The sequence below is a fragment of the Gallus gallus genome, chromosome 2, assembly GCF_016699485.2.
Source record: "Gallus gallus isolate bGalGal1 chromosome 2, bGalGal1.mat.broiler.GRCg7b, whole genome shotgun sequence".
Lineage (NCBI taxonomy): Eukaryota > Metazoa > Chordata > Aves > Galliformes > Phasianidae > Gallus > Gallus gallus.
The window spans coordinates 44,487,674-44,506,397 of NC_052533.1; the positions used below are offsets into that span (position 1 = coordinate 44,487,674).

Here is an 18,724-nt window from a genome sequence, read left to right on the forward strand (position 1 = left end):
AGATGGCAAGTGGAGAAGACAGACCAAGACGTATGCACATTTCTGAAGTCTCCTTCCACAACTAATTGCTTGTCTGTCACAATTGAAGCCTGTCTAGAGGGTTGGGTTTTTTTGAGTAAGCTTTTCTTGGATTGAATTTTCAAGTTATATCACAATGCAGCTCAAAAGGAAAAAAAAAACCAGTCCAGAAAGTCAGTAGGTACAGCACTATATCATCTTTAGTTGGTCTGGATCCAAAGATAAGAGATTTCAGTCTTTCATACCCTAAGCATATTCACAGGTGGCAAATACATAACTGCCTTTTCTTTCTTGACGGAAGAAACAAGGAGTTTTCTCTCCTACAGCCTGTTAATACATAAAATATTGGTTCAAATCTATTCTGTAATGTTCCATTCCTTCCCACAGTTTTTGATCAAATGAGAACTGATGTTGGGCCGTGGAAAGCCTGCTCCACACTTGTCTCTCATCTTGCCTCAAAGAGATCCCTATTGGGCCAATTATTCAGAACTCTGTTGAAACAAATGCAGTTATCATTCTGCAAGGTCACTTCTTTTTGTAAAATATGATCTCTTTTTCTTCAGGTTGCTGCAACTCTAACTGATCCTGGCTCCTTCAATTACTTTCTTTTTACGGTAGTGATAGGAAAATCTATCACTATTTTTATGAGAGTCCAGAAATTCACATTGAACTAAAGATCACGTGAGAATCATTTTTATTTATTTATTTATTTTCATGTGAAGCAGTAGGATTTAGAAACTGCTAGCCTAGGCCTCCTGCAATTCAGCTGAACGTGTCCAGATTGTTTATACATATTCCACATTTCTGAGGCTTTCTTCCCTGCTCTACAAACCAGATCAGCTGTACGTATGAACCAGGTTATTCTCTGAAATCTGGAGAGCAAGACAGTAGGTCCAGAGAAGTGCCAACAAATGGTTATGTGTACACACCAACTATTTCCCTGTGGGTTCTGAGAAAGGGCACTTTCCTAAGAAAACATATTTTGCTGTTAATCAAAGCAGAATGTTTCATTTCTTCAAGGAATGAAGGCAGCTCATTCCAAACAGCAAGCTGGTGTTTTTCTACAATGGCTGCTTCTGTCTCTTGGAAGCCTGGAGGTCGCACCAGCAGAAAGCAATGCCTGCTTGGATAGGCAAATCTGAGGAGCAAAACCTCATCTCCTCGATGTTGTATGTGGTATTGTGACTGCTGAGCAGATGTAACCCGTAAGTGCTATTAACAATATTGTCGTTGGCTTTGAGCATGCTTTTATGCAGTGTTCACACAAGCGACTGACAGCGGGCATTACTTTAAAGAGCTTGGCTTCCTGACAGGAGAGCAGCAGATCCCAATCTGAGGCTGGAGGAGCAGCCCACCGACGGAACCCCACCGGTGACACCCTTAGCTCGGGAAGGCACGGAGAAGCACTGGAGCTGGAGAGCCCGTGCGAGGACCCAGACCGGCTGAGCTGCCGCTCCGAAAGGACAGCCCCACCCACGGCCGCCATCTCGCCGTCCCCTGAGGCCGCCACCTGAGGCGGGAGGGAGGAGCCGCCAAGCTGGGAAAGGGGGGGGGTGGAGGCGGTGCGGCGCGAGGCCCCACCGCGCAGGGGCGGTGCCGGTCACGTGGGTTCGGCGGCGGCCCCGCCCCGGCTCCGGCGGAGGCAGCGGCGGCGGTGCGCGCGCGCAGCCCTTGCACCTGGCGCCGTCCTCGGGACTCCGCGTCGCCAGGACAACCGGCCTCGCCGCCGCGCCTCTGCCATGGTGAGCCGGCCGCAAGGCCCTCGGCCCCGGGGCGGCACGCGGTGCCTCAGGGGCTCGGCCCGGCCGCTATGGGCCCAGGGCGGGGAGCGGCGGCGCGGCAGGTGGGGGTGCGGGGAGCGGCGGTGTTCCCTATGCGCGTGAGAGGTGTGGCGGTGCGTAGCGTCGGGCGCGAAGCAGCGGGTGGGGTGGGGGGAGGTGCGTAGAGGTGCGTGTGTTGGGGGGCACGGAAACGGGCGGGGTGCGGAGCGGCCGTGGGGCGGTGCGGGGCTGCCAGGGCGTGGCGGGCTGCGTGTGTGTGTGCGTGTGGTGTGCGCGTCCCTGTGGCGGGCGGGCGGTGCGGCGTGGGCTGGCGGTGCGTGCGCTGGGAGCGCTTGTGGTGGTGTGTGTGTGCGTGTGCGGGGATGCGTGAGGAGCAGCGCTGGGTGCGCTGTGTGGGGGCACTTCCATAGGCGTGTACGCGCTGGGTGTGGCCGCGGCTGTGCGCGCGCTGCACATACGTGTGTGGTCCGCCGTGCGCGCAGGGCGGCCGCGGGTCGTGCACATAAACATGCGTAGCGGCGGTGGATCGATGCGTATGCGCAGGTGGATTTGTAACCACAACAGAGCTGCGGTGCGTATGCGGTGGGCACGGGGTTGGCTGCGTCGCCGTATGGAGGCGGTGGAGTGCCCTCTGTGTGGGGGGGTGTGGGGCGAGGCGGTAGCTGCGTGCAGCAGGTGGCAGGGAGCGGAGACAGACCTGGTGTGCTTGGGAAGGGTGTTGGCATCGTCCCTGGCTTCAGTTACAACTTCGGTGTCTGCTGCCTGATGGCTTTGCAGTGGTGGCTGTGTGCGGGGAAGGCTGCCAGGCTTTCGTGCGTGGGGCAATGCGGTGTTTTAAGGCGGGAGGTTGGTTTTGTGTGTATGAGGGTGGAGTGGTAATGGGGTGTCCTGTTTGGGGTGGAGTGCCAAACCCTATGGAGGGAAGCAGGATGCCCCTGTAGCGGTGCAACTTGAATTTTTCTATTCTGATTGCACAAAGGCGTGTTTGTCCTCCTTCTGTCTCTTCTGTGCCTTCCCTTCTGTTCCTTCCCAGTGTATTTTGAACCTGAGCAAAACAACCTTGAGAAGCGAAACGTGAGGTGGAATAATAACATGGGCAGCCGGTCCTTGCAGTGCACCTCTCTGTAGTGTTGTGTTCTTAGAGTAGGGAGAGCTGATCGGCAGAGGATGTAGGAAATATCTGTTGCTACAAGGAATAGCAAACGCCAGTGAGTGTGGCTGTAGGTGGTGTGGTGTTGGTGAGATGGTTGTGATGCGGCTTGATGACGTCCTGCTCTGCGTTGGTTTCCCATCACACGTGCTACGTGGCTTCTCTGATGTGGAATATCTGAAAAGCTAGCTTAATAAGAACAGATTTATTTCACGTTACAGATACGTTAACAAAAAGAATAAAGTATTTTATTAGGTGTTTTTACAATATAAGTAAATATTTTACGTTAACTCGGCTCTGAGGAAGATGAAAAAGGGATTTGTTTTGACCAGTTAACACGAGACATTTCAATATAGGGAATATCGGTGTTTCTACAAATCAGAAAGACCATTGGCTTATTGCTTGCTTATTTTGATAGTAGACTGGAATAGTAGACTGATTTAGAGATCTTTGTTAAAATTAGAGACTCTGTGGGGTTAGCAGATGTGGAAAGTTGAAACTGAAGTCAAATTTTGACTGAAGCATAGCAACTATTTTTAGGTTAATGGAGTAAAGTAGTACTAATCTTGGCACTGTGACAGTATTGATCTGAATGCCAGCAGAAGGCTATACATTAACAGTACTTCAGCTGTTTTGTCAATTAGAAGCTAGAATAACAGCATCAATGTCATTATAAATTACCAACTTGTCTAATTGTTCTGGTAATATTTCTCCTGAATCAGAAACGCACTTGAAAGGGATAATGCTAAGTATGACAAAACCATATTAAATGGTGCAGTCAAAGAGTTCTCGCTCTGAGTTCAAACAGTAGCCTGGAGCGAAGTTCAGACAGTAGCCACAACACTCATTTGCATTCTTTCTAATAACCTTTTCAGGAAGGTGATTGATATATTCCATAAATTTATTTTTTGTATGTTTTATGTTCTAGCATACTCCAAGAATGTTAGAACTTCTGATCCTTCTTGAGCAAGATGCGTCGAGCGACTTGATTTGGATGTGACAGGGTTGGAGTCCAATCTTCTGTCTGAGCTTCTGTAAAACAGCTTTCCCACTAGAACTTTGTAGCATGTGGTGGTAAACCTTAATTCTTTGTAGAACTTCAGAGGTGAACACAATGATTTCTTGAGGTTTCTAACTTCTTACATTCCTCATTTTGAAGTCAGTATGCACCGTTATAAAAGGAAAAGATATAGATTACTTTTCTAAGTAGAACTCGCAGCACACTTGTGTCCCTTCTGTCAGATCCATGTTTATTTTTCAGGATCAAGAAATTACTAGCCTGTTTCTGTTGACTTTTAAACTCTTGAGCTTAGACGTTTGTCACTGATGATCTGTTGAAGATGAAATTTTTCTCAGAGTGATTTTTCTAAAAATACACCATGAATGTCTGAAAATCTGAGTGTAGTGTTATTCCCCAAGACTGCATGGAACCACATGGATTATTTTTGAGGCAAAATGAATTTTGATTACAGAGTCCCTGTTAATGATGCCATGGTGGCAGCTGCCCTAGGATCAGTTTCAGTATCTTTGATTAGAGTTACAAAATTATCTAAATGGTCAAAGGAAAGTACCTTTCTCAGCTATTTTGAACTTTGCTCCTTCTTTTTGAGTCTCCAGTGCTTAAGGAGGGTTTTGTCACTTATTATCTAACCTGCTCAAGAAAAGCAAGCCCAGAATTGGTGAGCTGCATGATTTTCCAAACTCCTTTGCTGCCCTGTCAACACTCTTCAGTCTCTTGAGTGATTCCATCTGGGTTGTTATCTTTGCTTTGTAGAAACCACTGTACTTGTGGAAGAGGAGGGCCAGAACTGGGAACGTGCCCCTTTCTGTGCTTGCCCAGTTATGATTACTTACAACCAAAGCTGCTGCTGTGTGACCTACAAGAAAATGCATAATGGCAGCAGCAAGATATCAAATGTTAGTATGGGCTGTGGTTCATGGTATACTCTTTCTCTATCCTAGTGTCCTCCTGTCTTCTCCTTCAGACAGAAGGATATAGTAAAGTCTATTTTCAGTGGGTTTGAACTGGTTACTTTGAACTGGTTAGTGAGTATGTTCTCTAAACTGAAATCAATAAGGAGACAAGACATGAAGTCATCACAAATGTGAAACTCTACCAGCATGTCATGCTCTTCTGTCATCAGAAGTTGAAATTGAGGTCAGAGCTTCACTGAGGAACGGTGTTTCCAAATCATGACTTGATGTAGTTATTACCTGAATATTAACTGTCATAATGTCTGTGTGTATAGTTCTGAGAATGGTCTATAATCTTCTTCTGAAGCAGAAGTGTCAAGGTTGTTTATTTCTAAAGAAATTCAAGAGCTGTAAGTTTTGGCAAATAGTAACAACTAAGTGAATGTCCAGCTTCCCCTCTGAACCTCAACTGCCTTCCTTGCCTGTAGCAGTTTAAAGTGTTCTGAAAATGCTACTCTAATGCTGTTTCCTTTGAAGTCAGTTGTAATTGCCACATGTGATCTTGAAGAGGTACGTAATTTCGTCTATTCCAACTGAAAACTGTTATTAATTACACGTTGCATATATGATGTGTGCAGTAGCAGCACATCTTCTGTCGTTTTTATTTTCTGGTTCGTACTCTGGGGAGATTGTCTGGCGGAGGTTTGCTCTTCATAATAAAAATTTCACACTTGGTGCTAAGAAAAACATCAGTTCTGACATAGTGTTTATGATGCAGATCAAGCACTGCTTTAAAACAGCTTTGTAGAAGCTTTAGAGTCATTTCTGTGATGAATTACACCTTCTAATATAATTTTGAAAAACAGTTATGCTTGGGGAAAAAAAATTCAGTATTCAGAATTCCTCTCAAAGGTGTTTGGAGATTCTGCTTCAGCCATACAAACAGGGCTTAAGCCATAATTACATTTACGGCATGAAGTGGTGTCACTGGAAGTAGAATTGGCCTTCCAGATGTGGGTTGTGTGCTTGGATGGAGGACTGTACCAATCCAGAGAAGAGTGGTGTAAACTAGAGAAATGAACCTGCGGAAGAATTTCTAGGTTTGTATGCTGTTCTCCATTGCATTGCAATCAGTGTGTTAGTTTGTAGGTTAAAATACAGGAGACTGGGAATAAAACTAGTCATATGTATGGCACTAAAAACAACTATAGGCTGACATGATGATTCAGAACAGGAATTTTGAAAGATGAACTCCTAAGGGCTTTGATGAGTCTGTGATTGGATTAAATTTGGATGGCTGAAACAGAAAGGCTGTCCACAACCAAATACTGCTGTATTTAAGCAAATAGGTAAGAGCTTTTCTCTCACACTGATTTTTTCCAAAAATGTATCACTGTATGAATGTCTAGAATGTTTATTAGAGCACGATTCTACAGAGTGTGTGAAATTAAGAGACTATTTTTGCCACAGGATGAATTTCAGTATGATTGCACAGTCCCTACGAATGATGCGTTGTAATTCATTTCAGTTTTTCTGCTTAGAGACTCAGAGTTACTTGAATATTCAAACAGAATCATAGAATTGCTCAGTTTGGAAAAGGTACCTTTCTCCGGTGTTGTGTCCTTGGGACTTTGCACATTGCATTTGGATCTGTTTAATGCTGGAGACGGATTTATTGCTTACCTGCTCAAGAAGAAGGCACTGAATCTGAAAGATACAGAACCTGAAAACGCATCATCCAGCGTTGTGATGGGCTACAGTCAGCGCAACAACTGTTTGTCCGTCTACTTCTTTTCTGCCACAGATCTGTTGCCCTTGAAACCTACGAAGCAGACTATTTGGGTTTCCCCATGTTCTGTTTTAACAATCAACTCTGAAGATTACATCACTTGAAAGCTTTATTTTCAAAGGAATAACCTATAAATGCTTCATCATATACTGCATTTGTTTGGAAATCTGTAATCTTAAAAGAGGAGTAATGAGGAAGAAAGCAAAATGCAGTCTTTAAAGTACTTTACAAAAGGGGGAAAAGACAAAACAAACAAAAAAAAAAAACTACAAACCCACCACCAGCAACCAAGCATACACGCTACCTGAAGAAAAGATTTAGCAAGCAATATATGACTAAGAAATGGAACTCCCCTTCAACAGATGAAGGTAGAACTGTACCAAACCTAGTTTTTCCAGCTCTTTATGTACATTGGAGGAGTATTTGGGCATAGAGTTGACAGCTTTTATCCAAATTTCTTGCTGTTTAAGCAGTTTTTCTTCCTTGAGCCAATCAGTCTTAAATCATCAAAGATTAGATTAACGTTAGATTATTTTTCCTCATGTACTGTGTGTTTCTTCTGCCATCTCCGGTAGTGGTTAGAACCAGAGACTTCAGAAGAAAAAGGATGAACTAATGGATTGTAATGTGAACAGAAAGTTAATTGTCTCCCTGTGTTGCTCCTATCTCTAAGTGTTTGAAACTGAAGACTTGTATTGTGGGAGAAGCAAAACTTGGAAACATTTTATTTTTCCAAATAATAATGCAAAACCCATTTCTGTTGGTTAGGTATAGGGCTTAATCGATTATCTTATATCATGCAGGCTACAAAACATCAGTTACACCATAGAGAGTATTGATAAAAAGCTATCTTTCAACTGAATTTTTGGCTTGCGTGTAATGAGGTCAGCCTGATTCTACCAACCATCAGATTTGCCCTTTGTTACTCTCAACAAATTTGTGTAGGAGCTACCACACTCAAGTTAGCTGAGGACAGCCTGCATCTCCTGAAATATTGGCATGGTACAGGGAAAATTTCTGCATCTTTGAGAGTTTGTTCTGTGCCTCTTTGATTTGTCTCAGAATTTACAATGAAATAATCATTTGAAGAAATGTCACAGCACTTTAAATAACAGTGGTGGTGAGGCAGCAGATTGTGCCTGTGTGCTTAGTATGTGGGGTTAATTCAGAGGATTACTCTCTCTTTGGTGACTTTCCAGGAGAAAAGGCAGGTCTTGCTTAAAAGGATAGTCAGCTCAGCTGACAAGTTTGGGTAACCTGCTTATTAAGCCTTAATAATGTGCAGTAATTAAGCCATACTCTTAAAAATGCTCGATAGTTCCATATACATTTGGCCAAAAGTGGCTACTGTTCTGAGTACTGTGCAGGAAAGGGTGCTGTCAGCTGCTTGGTTAACTGAGAAGAAGCTGGGGAACACAAGGCAGCAGACGGGGTGACCTCAGTCATCTCCTGCTCCCTACAACAAGGCATCTGAGTTGGGGTGGCCAAAGGCTTTGAGGTGGAGTTGTGGCCACAGAGATGAGCGCTGACCTTCATCTGCTACTCAGTGAGTACAGGGCCTTGCAAGAGCCAGGGTGGTGCCCTCCAGTAAAATGTCAGTGATGTGCTCTGAATGCCAGTGCTGGTAAAACAGGAACGATGGCTTTTCTGGAAGAAAACCAAGCAGTAAAGCGGGCAGTGTGGCCAGCTGCATCTGCCTGATGAGTTTTATTGTGTTGGACAGAGCTTGCTCTGGGGAAACTTTGAAAGGAGTATGACCCTTCTGGGCAGCCCTGGGACAATAATAAGCACTGGGGAAGGACACAGAGAGATTCTTGGGTATGTTTCATCGTATTCTCTGAAGGTGTGTTGTGATTGTTCATAGGACCAAAACAAAAGGCTTTCGTATGAGCTGTTGTTTTTGATCAGGACATTTGTCACACTTCTGGAAGAGGAAAGATCCAGTCAGCATCTGGCAGTGAGGAGAAAGCTGAGGGCCTGCAGAAGGCAGCGTGCTGTGCCCTGAGGAGAGTGGTTAGCTGCCATGGCAAGCAGCATGGCTGGGGTGTAGAAGTGCATAGAGCCAAAGCTGGAGGCAAAGCACAGTGAGCAGTTGGGGCATGGCAGGAAGAGCCTGGAGGGGAAACATTGTGTGTTGAAGTAAAAGGCTGCCGGTCTGACTCTGCTGTAGGTGGCAATAGTTTGAGATGGCATTGCCTTTTGTGAGGTTCGTTTTTGTGTCATTGATTGTACAGAAAGCTTTACCATGAGTTCTGTTGTCTTTGGTATCACCTATTTCAGCCCTGGTATCAATGCTTATCCATTTTCCTGTCTAACACTGCTTTTGTTGCCTAGATACAGTTACATTTTGCTACTTAAGTGGTGCTAAATGATTCTCCTTGTCTGCCTTATTCTAGTGCATTAATTGTACATTTCCACAGGAAGCACCAGATAGCAGCTATTCTCTGACCATTAGGAAATAATTTATCGAGCAACGTGAGGTAAACCTAAATTTCTAATCAAGGAATAACCATTTTCACTTCTCTTACTCCTTCATTTTTCTCCTGTAGCTAAATGAAAAGCTTTTTTGCATGCCATTGATGACATCAGAGTGCTCATAAACTGCACTGGGTAGCTCTGCTGGCTTTCTTTCCACTATAGCAAAAGGTAGTTTCAGTGGTGTGGTGAAGGCAAAGTTGTATGGGCAATACTTGGACGGTTCCACTGAGGAGGAGAGATGTGCTGCAAGTTGGTGTGATTTGCATTGGGGCACAAAAATCTGCACATTGGAGGAACTTGGTAAAACCTCTGTTGTCTTTGGTAAGGATTTTCCTTTAAAACATCTTACGGTGCCTCTTAACGTATAAATAGTACTAAATAAACACTGTTCTTGCAAGTGGAAACCCGAAAGACCTGATGCTTTTAACATATGGAAATGTTCACAGCTTAACTAGGATGTCTGCTGTGTCAACAGCAGGGGAAGGGAAATTAATGGATTTAATTCTAAACTACTGTCTCCTTTGGTGACAATGACCCACCCTTGGGTTTTATTACTGGCTTGTTAAATAATTCAACCTGGATGTCCATTCAACTTCTTTTTAATGATTTTTTTTTCTTTGGGGTCTCTGTCATCTTCTCTGTTTACTCAAAAATGCTTGCTTTAGCATTCTAATGAGCAGAGTTGTTTTTGAGAACCTCCTTTTTAAAAATTGGCACGTTGAAAATCCTCATTTACTCTGATTTCAGTGGAAATTAAATACATAAATATCTCAGTGGAGCTAAGCCATAATGGCTGAGCTGCTAACAAAATGGTTTCATCTGCTAAGGAAATAGTCCTTTATTGAAGAGTCAATGAAATGACAACTGAAAATGTATTCCTTAAAAGAAAAAAAAAAAAAAAGAACAAAAATAATAGTATAACTGTCTTTTATGTTGAAAATATTAGTCAAATGGAATTTTGAAGTTATTTAGATGAACGTGATAAACCAGGATGAATATTCCTTTATTTCTTCATGGAGGAAAATTTGTTTTTGATCATACTACAGTTCCTTGCTGGATGGGGTACAAAATCATGTGTGTGCAATCCCATCAAAAAGAGATTGCTTCAGCTCAGTAATTCTGGTGTAAACAGGAGAGCTTTATCACTGTTACACCAGAAGAGAGTAATATGTGGATGCTTTTAATCCAGGCTGTGGTGTACGGAGAAGTTATGTTCTGGGACTGGTGGTAATCATTATGTTTCATAATGTGGAAGAGGAAGAGGAACAAAAAGATGGGATTATTCTTTTTGGATTTGACCTATTTGCACAATGTATATATATGCTCTATTTATGCAGTGAAGCAATTAAAAAAAAACAAAATAGTTCCAGAAGAAGCTTAGTGTAAGCAAGTATCAGGTCGTCTTAAGGAAATACTCATTTTCTAGCTCGCTATAGCCGGTCTTTCCTATGTACAGAGATGATGCTACAATGGAAGATTAGTTAAGGATTGTGAAAAATGGCCCAAGGTTGTGCAATTAGTTGTTGGAAACAAGACCAGGTGAAGCACTGTTACAGTGTTCATTGTGGGTTTGTGTTCTTTACCTAACTCCTTTTAGCACATAGACATTTTCAGTATCTCCTATGCTTACTGGAAATTCGGAGCTGGTTTTGGAGCAGCATTCTATTACACGTGTTCAGTGTCACCCTTTCTCTTTCATTCTTTGCTGATTTGTCTGTTGTATTTCAAATTTCTGTACAGTTAAAAGCACACTTCTCTGGAGTTTTACATACACTGTCGCTAATGCAGTTAAACTTGCCATCAGGTGCAAAAGCAAGGAAAGAAGAAACAGTCCTTCTACATCCACAATTATTTTGTAATGTGACTGCATACAGGTATTTTAAGGGCATGTCACTGTCAGTGCTTTCTGACTATAAGGAAAAATAAAATAGGTTTGTCTAGGTTGTTAGAATATTTTCACAGCAGTTGATGAACACTTCCTTGACAGGTTTTATGTATTTTTATTTTTTTAAACGGAGAGGTAGCAAAGTCATGGTTTAAAAATTTAGTAGGGCAGTATTGTTTACCTCAGAGAGGTGATGCATACACGAATGCTAATTACTTCAGTAGCAAATTCTGTGATAAATGGCAGTTTGAGATCATCAGGAAATCTTCAAAGAAATACACTGTCCCCTTTGCACATTCTCTTTTGATTCCAGTTGCACACAGTCAAAATCACTTTACATATTTTCATCTAAAAGATACCAACTCCTTATCCCATGTCTGCTCTTCATTTGGCCAAAATCTAGTACTGAAGAGCCAATAAAGACGGCACTGTCTGCTGCCATGCAAATGCATTATCATTCTAGAAGCTAATCTGCTTTTTCACTTATTTAAATATGCTAATTCTATGAAAACAATACTTGATAGCATGGTAACTGTAGCTAGCGCATACGTGAACACGTAGAAGTGTTTGAGAGAAGACAACTTTGAATCTGTTTCTGGCCCCATCTGCGACTTGTGTTAGAGGCACAGCACTTTGTGTTGTTTACTTCTTATAAGTAGGAGTAAAAGCTGCTTTTTTATTTTTTTCAGTTTAACTTGGATTCCTAAATGCAAACATGCAGGTCATACTTACTTCATTTATTTAACTTAGTCTGCCATTCCAACTTTAATTCTAACTATATCTTGTGTAAACAAAGATTATAGGTCTTTTTCCCATTAGAGTTGCCAGGAGTATGGTTCAGTTGTAGGCTTAGATTTTCAGCTTTCCCACAAGAGAAAAATACTAAGTATTCCCAAAAATCTGTGCTATGATTTGTAATGATTTTGCTTTTTAATGCAGAAGTTAAATTTCTGCTCCAGGCATTAGACAAACTGGCCAGAGAAGAAGCATTACTGAACCTGGTGCTCACCAACTTTCATTAAAGATGTTAAGATTGGAGGCATTCTGGGCTGCAGTGACCATGCCCTTCTAGAGTTTGTGATCTTGAGGAAGATGGACCTGGCAAAATGCAAAGTCAGGGCTCTGAACTTAGGAAGAGTGAACTTCAGGCTGTTAAAGGAATTACTGGATGAAGTCCCCTGGGAAGCTGTGTTTAGAGATAAAGGAGCAGAGCTGGCAACTATTTAAGGATACCTTTCTGAGAGCATAAGAGTTCTATCCTTCTGTGTAGGAAAAAAAGCAGAGGAGGCAGGAAACTGGCATGGCTGAGCTGATTGAACTGGGAGTTAAGAAGGACACATACAGACAGTGGAAGCAGGGACATGTGGCCTGGGAAGAATACCGGAATGCCCTCCAGACATGCAGAGATGAGATCTTGAAAGCCAAGGCACAGGTAGAACTGCTCTTAATGGCGGATATGAAAATTAACAGGATTCTACATGTACATTGGTCAGGAGAGACAATACAAAGGGAGTGTACGTCCTCTGATAAACGAGAAGGGAAAACTGGCTACAACAGATATGGAGAAGGCTGTGGTACGCAATGAGTTCTTTGCCTCAGTCTTCACTGTCAGCCAAGCTTCTCATGTCTCTCGTGTCCCTGAACCTCTAGGTGGGGCATGAAGGGACAGAATTCCTCCCTCTGTAAGAGAAGAGCAAGTCAGACTGATTTGTGAGACTGAATGTTTATAAGTCTGTTGGGCCTGATGATGTGCATCCCAAGGTCTTGAAGGAGCTGGCTGATATGTTTGCCAAGCTGCTCTCCGTTATATTTGAAGAGTCTTGGCTATCAGACAAAGTCCCTGCTGACTGGAAAAAGGGAAGCTTTGCTCCAGTTTTTAAGAAGGGGAGAACTACAGACCAGTGAGCCTGGAAAAATCATGGAATTGATCCTCCTGGAAGGCACGTTAAGGCACGGGGGAGACAAGGAGGTGATCCAAGACAGCCAGCATGGCTTCACCAAGGACAGATTGTGCCTGACCAATGTGATGGCCTTCTGCAATGAGTGACAGCATTGGTGGAAAAAGGAAGGGCAACTGGTGTCATCTACATGAACTTCTGCAAGGCCTTTGACATGGTTCTGCACTACGTCCTTATCTGTAAATTGGAGAGAGATGACTTGGAAAGTCAGACTGTTTGTTGGATAAGGAATTAGTTGGAAGGTTGCAGCCAGAGGGTTGTGGTCAGTGACTCTATGCCAAGTTAAGACTGGTGACAAGTGGTGCCCGTCAGGGATTTGTCTTGGAACAGTACTTATTAATGCCTTTGTCAGTGACATAGATGATGGGATCAAATGCACCCTCAGAAAGTTTGTGGGTGGCACCAAGTTGAGTGGTACAGTGCATGTGATGGAAGGGGATGTCATCTAGAGGGACGTGGGCCCATGTGAACCTAATGAGGTTTGACAAAGTCAAGTGCATGTGCTGTACTTAGGTTGGAGCAATCCCAGTTATGCATACAGACTGGGAGAAGAGCTTAGAAAGAGCAACACTACAGAGAACTTGGGAATCCTGGTGGATGAAAAGCTGAAAATGAGCGAGCAGTGTGTGCTTGCAGCCTGGAAGAGTACCCTGGGCTGCATTAGAATAGGGGTGGCCAGCAGGGCGAGGGAGGAGATTGTCCCTCTCTCCACTGCCTTCATGGGGCCACACCTGGAGTACTGTGTCTGGGCCTGAGGCCCCCAACACAGAAAAGGAGCTTTTGGAGCAGCTTGGAGGAAGGCCACGAATATCAGAGGACTAAAGCAGTTTTTCTTCTGCAAGGACAGGCTGAAGGAACTAGGCTTGTTTAACCTGGAGAAAAGAGAGAAGACTCTGGATTGATAACATTGTGGCCTTTCAGTACATAGAGGAAGCTTATAGAAAGTAGGGAAATCAACTTTTTAAATGGAAAGATAGTGACAGGACAAGGGCAATGGTTTTGAACTAAAAGAAGGGAGATTCAGATGAGATGTCAGGTACATCTTTCACTGAGAGGATGGTGAGGTGCTGGTGAGGCTGCCCGGAGAAGTTGTGGGTGCCCCATCCCTGGAGGTGTTCAAGGCCAGGCTGGATGGGGCTGTGGGCAGCCTGGTTTAGTGGTTGATTCAATGGTCGGCAACCTGCCCACAGCAGGAGGGTTGGAACCTGATGATCTTTGACGTCCCTTGCAACCCAAGCCATTCTGTGACAGTTCTATGATGGGTGGCTGCAAATATCAGCTTGAGCATGCATTGTATCTGTTTTTATTAAATAGTAATTTCTCATATTTTACAACCTTAAAAGCTGCGTCATCTTCATGTAGTGAGCATATGTGCCTGTTACTGTATATCTGGCAGTCTCCAGCATAAAGAGAGGAAGGATAATAATAGATTTTGTACTGGCAAAAGGATGAACTGCTTGTAAACTAGTAACAGTCTGCAGAGTAGCTTTATTTTAAAACATATATTTATGCATATAAATGGAAAGTACGGTCTAGATGCATATCAAAGCTTTTGAGGAAGTGTCTACAGCTGTAGAGTGATGAAGTTGAAAGAGGATTTGTAGTGGCCTGTACAAATGTATGTGTACCCACCATCACCTTGATGACCTTAAGCTCTGTGAGGATGACGTGTATCCACTTTCGGAGTGATGCAACAATAATTACAACTAAGCCTTTGTTTTGACTGTTTCTCTAAAGAAAAGAAATCCCAATGTGTACTGTTCTCATGCTGTAGCCTACAAGCTGTAACACGTAATATTAAATGGCAAATGTGCACATAAATCCATAAATCTATCAATTTCAGCGCTCTGAAGCGGTCAACTAATTCTGAAACCAGTGATGTATGTGGTATTCCAACGTAATGGATGAAAATACAGATAGCAATGGGTATTAGATGTAGGGCAAATCAGTGCAAACCTGAACCTGTGGTCAGCTGTGTGGAACTGCTAAAGCAGATAGTGTGTCTTCTGAGAAGGAGCTGGAGTTATCCTTTTGGAGTACAAATGCACATGATTTAAGATTTGAATCTGTGGTAACTGTATTGTTCCATTTGCACGAAAAGGAAGCTTAGTTAAATTTGTTGGTCCTGTTGAAATTTAGCTTTGTAATTCTTAGGTGTGTGGATAGCCTTTTTGTTGTGCACAGAGATGGTGGGTGCAAAAAGTGGCTTTTGCTGTGGTATCAAAACTGAGAAACAGTGGTGTACAGTTAGATCTGAAGTATTCCTTGTACTGGAAGAAAAAGAAAGGCTCTTCATGGCAGCTAGAAGGAAGTTCCAGCTCTCTGATCTCGTAATCTTGATGGTGGAACTGAATGTTTTCTTGGGAGATACATCAGTAATAAATAGGAAATTCTGGGTGAGAGGCACTTTGATTTTTTTCCTTGCAGCATTTCTTGAAGTGCCATACTACTGTGGCAGTAAGTTCTTTAAATCATGACATAAGTATAGTTTCTCAATTTTATGTACTTGTGCCAAAGAGTGTACAGTGTAGAACTGTGTAGAACACATAGTATAAAACATGTTCATTTTCTGTTTTTTGTAATGGGATGGTTTTAAACTGTGCAAATAGTGCATGTACATACGTGTCTTTCTATGGCCAATCTTTTACTACTACCTAAAGTACTTCTTTTTGAGGTGTGTTTCTTTCTATTTGATGATTACAAAGTAGGTCCTTAAATTTTGTGCATTTTAATTTTATCACTAAGAAGGAGCAAGCGTATGTGTGGCTGCATCATATGTATTGAAATCATTTGTAGGGTTACCAAATAATGTGTTGAAAACTTGGTATTAATGGTAATTAAAAAGAGTTAATCACCTACAAAGAAGGTGAGAAGGCTCTCTAAAAGCAGTTTTTCTCCTTGGTCTTTTTAAATATTTTTTTCTTTGTTTCCAGGTTTTCTCAAATAACGATGAAGCCCTTATTAACAAAAAGTTGCCCAAAGAACTTCTATTAAGGTAATTCAAGATAATGTGTTAAGAAGTAAAAATCTGAGGATAACTTATTGCTTATGTGGCTTACAAACCACAAAATGCTATTCATTCTTGAAATAAATGGCAGCATGTCTGTTAGATTTTGAAATTCTTGAACCTGTTTTCTTTTGGTTGCTCTTGAGTTGTTTTAATCTGTTCAAATCACACTATGGATGATATATTTGAATAGTGATGTTTTTGTTGTATATTAGAAAAAGTGAAATAAAGTGTCCACATCTTTAGTATATATAGCCAACTCTTTCCCACATTACACGATGTTTATCAGTCTGAAGAGCATATCATCCCTTCTCTAATGTAATTCCCTATGATGGTGACTCACTGTTCTTGTTATAAACTTTGTTATAACTAATACAAATAGAACTTCAAAGCTTTCAAAAATTCACTGCAGTGAAAAGCACTGCCACTCACCCTTATTGTCAGTCTGTGTTATATGTGGTAGAACCAACAAGAGTGACCAGTCATTCCTTTAATCAGTTCGCTACTGTGCGAGTAGATCACAATAACTACAACATCAAGATCAGTAAGCTTAGCCCACAGTTGAGGTACAGATGGATGTCTTCACATGAAATGTACTTTCAACAAATGGAGCAAGAGCAAACTGCAAAATATGGAGGTACTGCTTAACTGAATGTGACCACTTGAGAGATAAAACGGAACCCGCTCAGCTGCATCTTCTCTACCTGCCTATAGTTTTCATTACAGTCCACTATTTGTGCAAAAAAAGCTTGCATATTATGGTGTAATTACAGTTTTTAGTGATGGTAGTATTAAAATTGAGCTGATTTATTAATACACTAAAGAGCAGCATGTACATTATTGCTTCCTGTCTGTTTTGATGTTGGATAATATCAGCAGCAGTGATGTTTTGCAGTCTCGTTAATTCAGAATGTGTTCTTAAAATGTTATTACCTTTTTTAGTGCCTGTACTATCACAGTGTTCTCTCGGTGGTATTAAAGCAACAGCCTTTTGTTAAAGGAATCAAATTCTTGGAAGATTTTCATTTTTGTTCCAAGGTGCCAGTTCTGTGTGGTGCTGAAATTGTAGATGAGCCTTGTAGAACTGTTTAGAAAATGTGAGTAAATGAACCGAATGATACCCTAAACACAAATTGTAATAACGCTGCTTTGCTGCACTAATGCCATATCTCTGAATCTGAAGCACTTCTTTTCTAGCAGGACTATTTTCTATGGAAATGACTGTGCTTTCCACTGTTACAGGTGTTAAGCATCCTATCTGTGTAGTTCATCAGAACTTGTAGCTGTAGTTTAGAAAATGAGATAGCAAAGATGTTTTATTCTGAAACAACTTAGTAATTACATGGTATGCCTTGGCTTTCTTTGTGGGACTGTCTTAACATGAGCATCTAAAGAAAGGCTTATCAGTGGGGAGTTTGTTTTATGCTTGAATACGTGAATGCTTTTGTAAGCCTGAGCCTAAATGTCTTTCAGAACCTAAAACCATTTATGTTGCAACGTTTTAAAATTGTCTTGCAGTGTTAGTGTAACAGAACAGGTTCAATATTGCTGTATGAGTGTAATTAACATCCTAATTTTTGTCATATTAACTGTGTAGTCTACCCTTAAATTAAGAAGAGTCAGTCAGTTGCAGTGGAACATTTGCTTACAGCACAGGAGCTGAATAGTAAATGTTAAGTGTCATCAAATGCACATAGTTTGTTTCCTGCTTATATCAGACGCCAGTGAAAACTGTTGGAAAATCCTTCAGCCTGGTTTTAAATATGAAAAAACCATTGAAATTTGACATGTGGAACAAGGTGGTTAATGTCTTGATACAAATGGTAAAGTGAAGTGTTGCAAGGGTTGGTCTTATTCTCATTTGCATCGAGTAGTTAAGTATCTTGACTGTAAAAAGCAGGCCAATATTTTCATTAATACTGAGAAACATTTTGTTGTTGGCAGGCTTAAGGAATACTTAACAGTCTTTGAAACTTACTCATTTACTGCAATGATCATGTACTCTGAAGTTAAAGCAAGCACCTGTACTTACACTGCAGTCCATTCTCATTGACATCTGAATATCGTTGTTATTTCTCTAGCACCCAGCGCTACATTGTAAGTTCTGCAAGGCACTGGCATGTCTCAGGTGTGTTTTCTGCGAAGTATCTAACACACTCAAGTAAATTACAGAAGTCCTCGCTTCTCCAATTAGAAGCTCTTTTGGAGGGATATGAAGTAAGAGATTATTTGCTCCTTCTCAAGTAGACTCAAAATAATTGAGCAGAGGAAGAGGAGAGTATCTGTCTAATGTGGACTATGGTGATCTCAAGAAGACTGTAGTTTGGAGGGACTGGTCAAGCTTTGAGAGAGATAGAATAGCTTGAATAGGGTGAATGGGGCGTTTCATTTGCAGCTTTTTTTTTTTTTTAGTGAAAGAAATAGACTGGGCTAAAAACTTAGGTTTTTAGTGCTATTCAAGGTAAAAGAAAAATGACCGCTCCTTTTCTGTTGCAGAGCTGTTAGTTTGAGAATTGGCAAATAACCGTTTCCACTCATCTGCATTACAGAAAGTGAAAGGTTAAATGAGCGCTTAATAGCATAATCTTTGAGTAAGAATCCTGCAGTGGTATTTATAAGCTGTGTAGTTTAAGTGATGCATTTAGACATTTATATATTTTTTTCTTAGTATGTATGCTTACAGAAAAGCATCAGGAAGCACATAAGGTATGCTGGCTGCAGTTTGACATTGTTATCTGAAATGA

At 41.8% G+C, this 18,724-nt stretch overlaps 1 protein-coding gene across 7 annotated transcripts in view; it reads left to right on the forward strand.

The window, feature by feature from the left end:
• The first annotated feature begins 1,633 nt into the window (after window positions 1-1,633).
• Window positions 1,634-18,724, forward strand: part of FBXL2 (F-box and leucine rich repeat protein 2) — a 52,020-nt gene continuing 34,929 nt past the window's right edge. For 2 of the 7 annotated variants that reach the window (XM_046938185.1, XM_040696049.2), the window contains exons 1-2: window positions 1,634-1,912; window positions 15,907-15,968. In XM_046938185.1, coding sequence (XP_046794141.1) covers window positions 1,829-1,912; window positions 15,907-15,968 — 146 coding nt within the window. In that variant the 5' untranslated portion in view covers window positions 1,634-1,828. Of the gene's footprint in view, window positions 1,913-2,228; window positions 2,371-15,906; window positions 15,969-18,724 lie in introns of those variants that run through there. The other 5 variants (XM_046938188.1, XM_015281721.4, XM_046938186.1 and 2 more) reach the window with 3 other exon arrangements.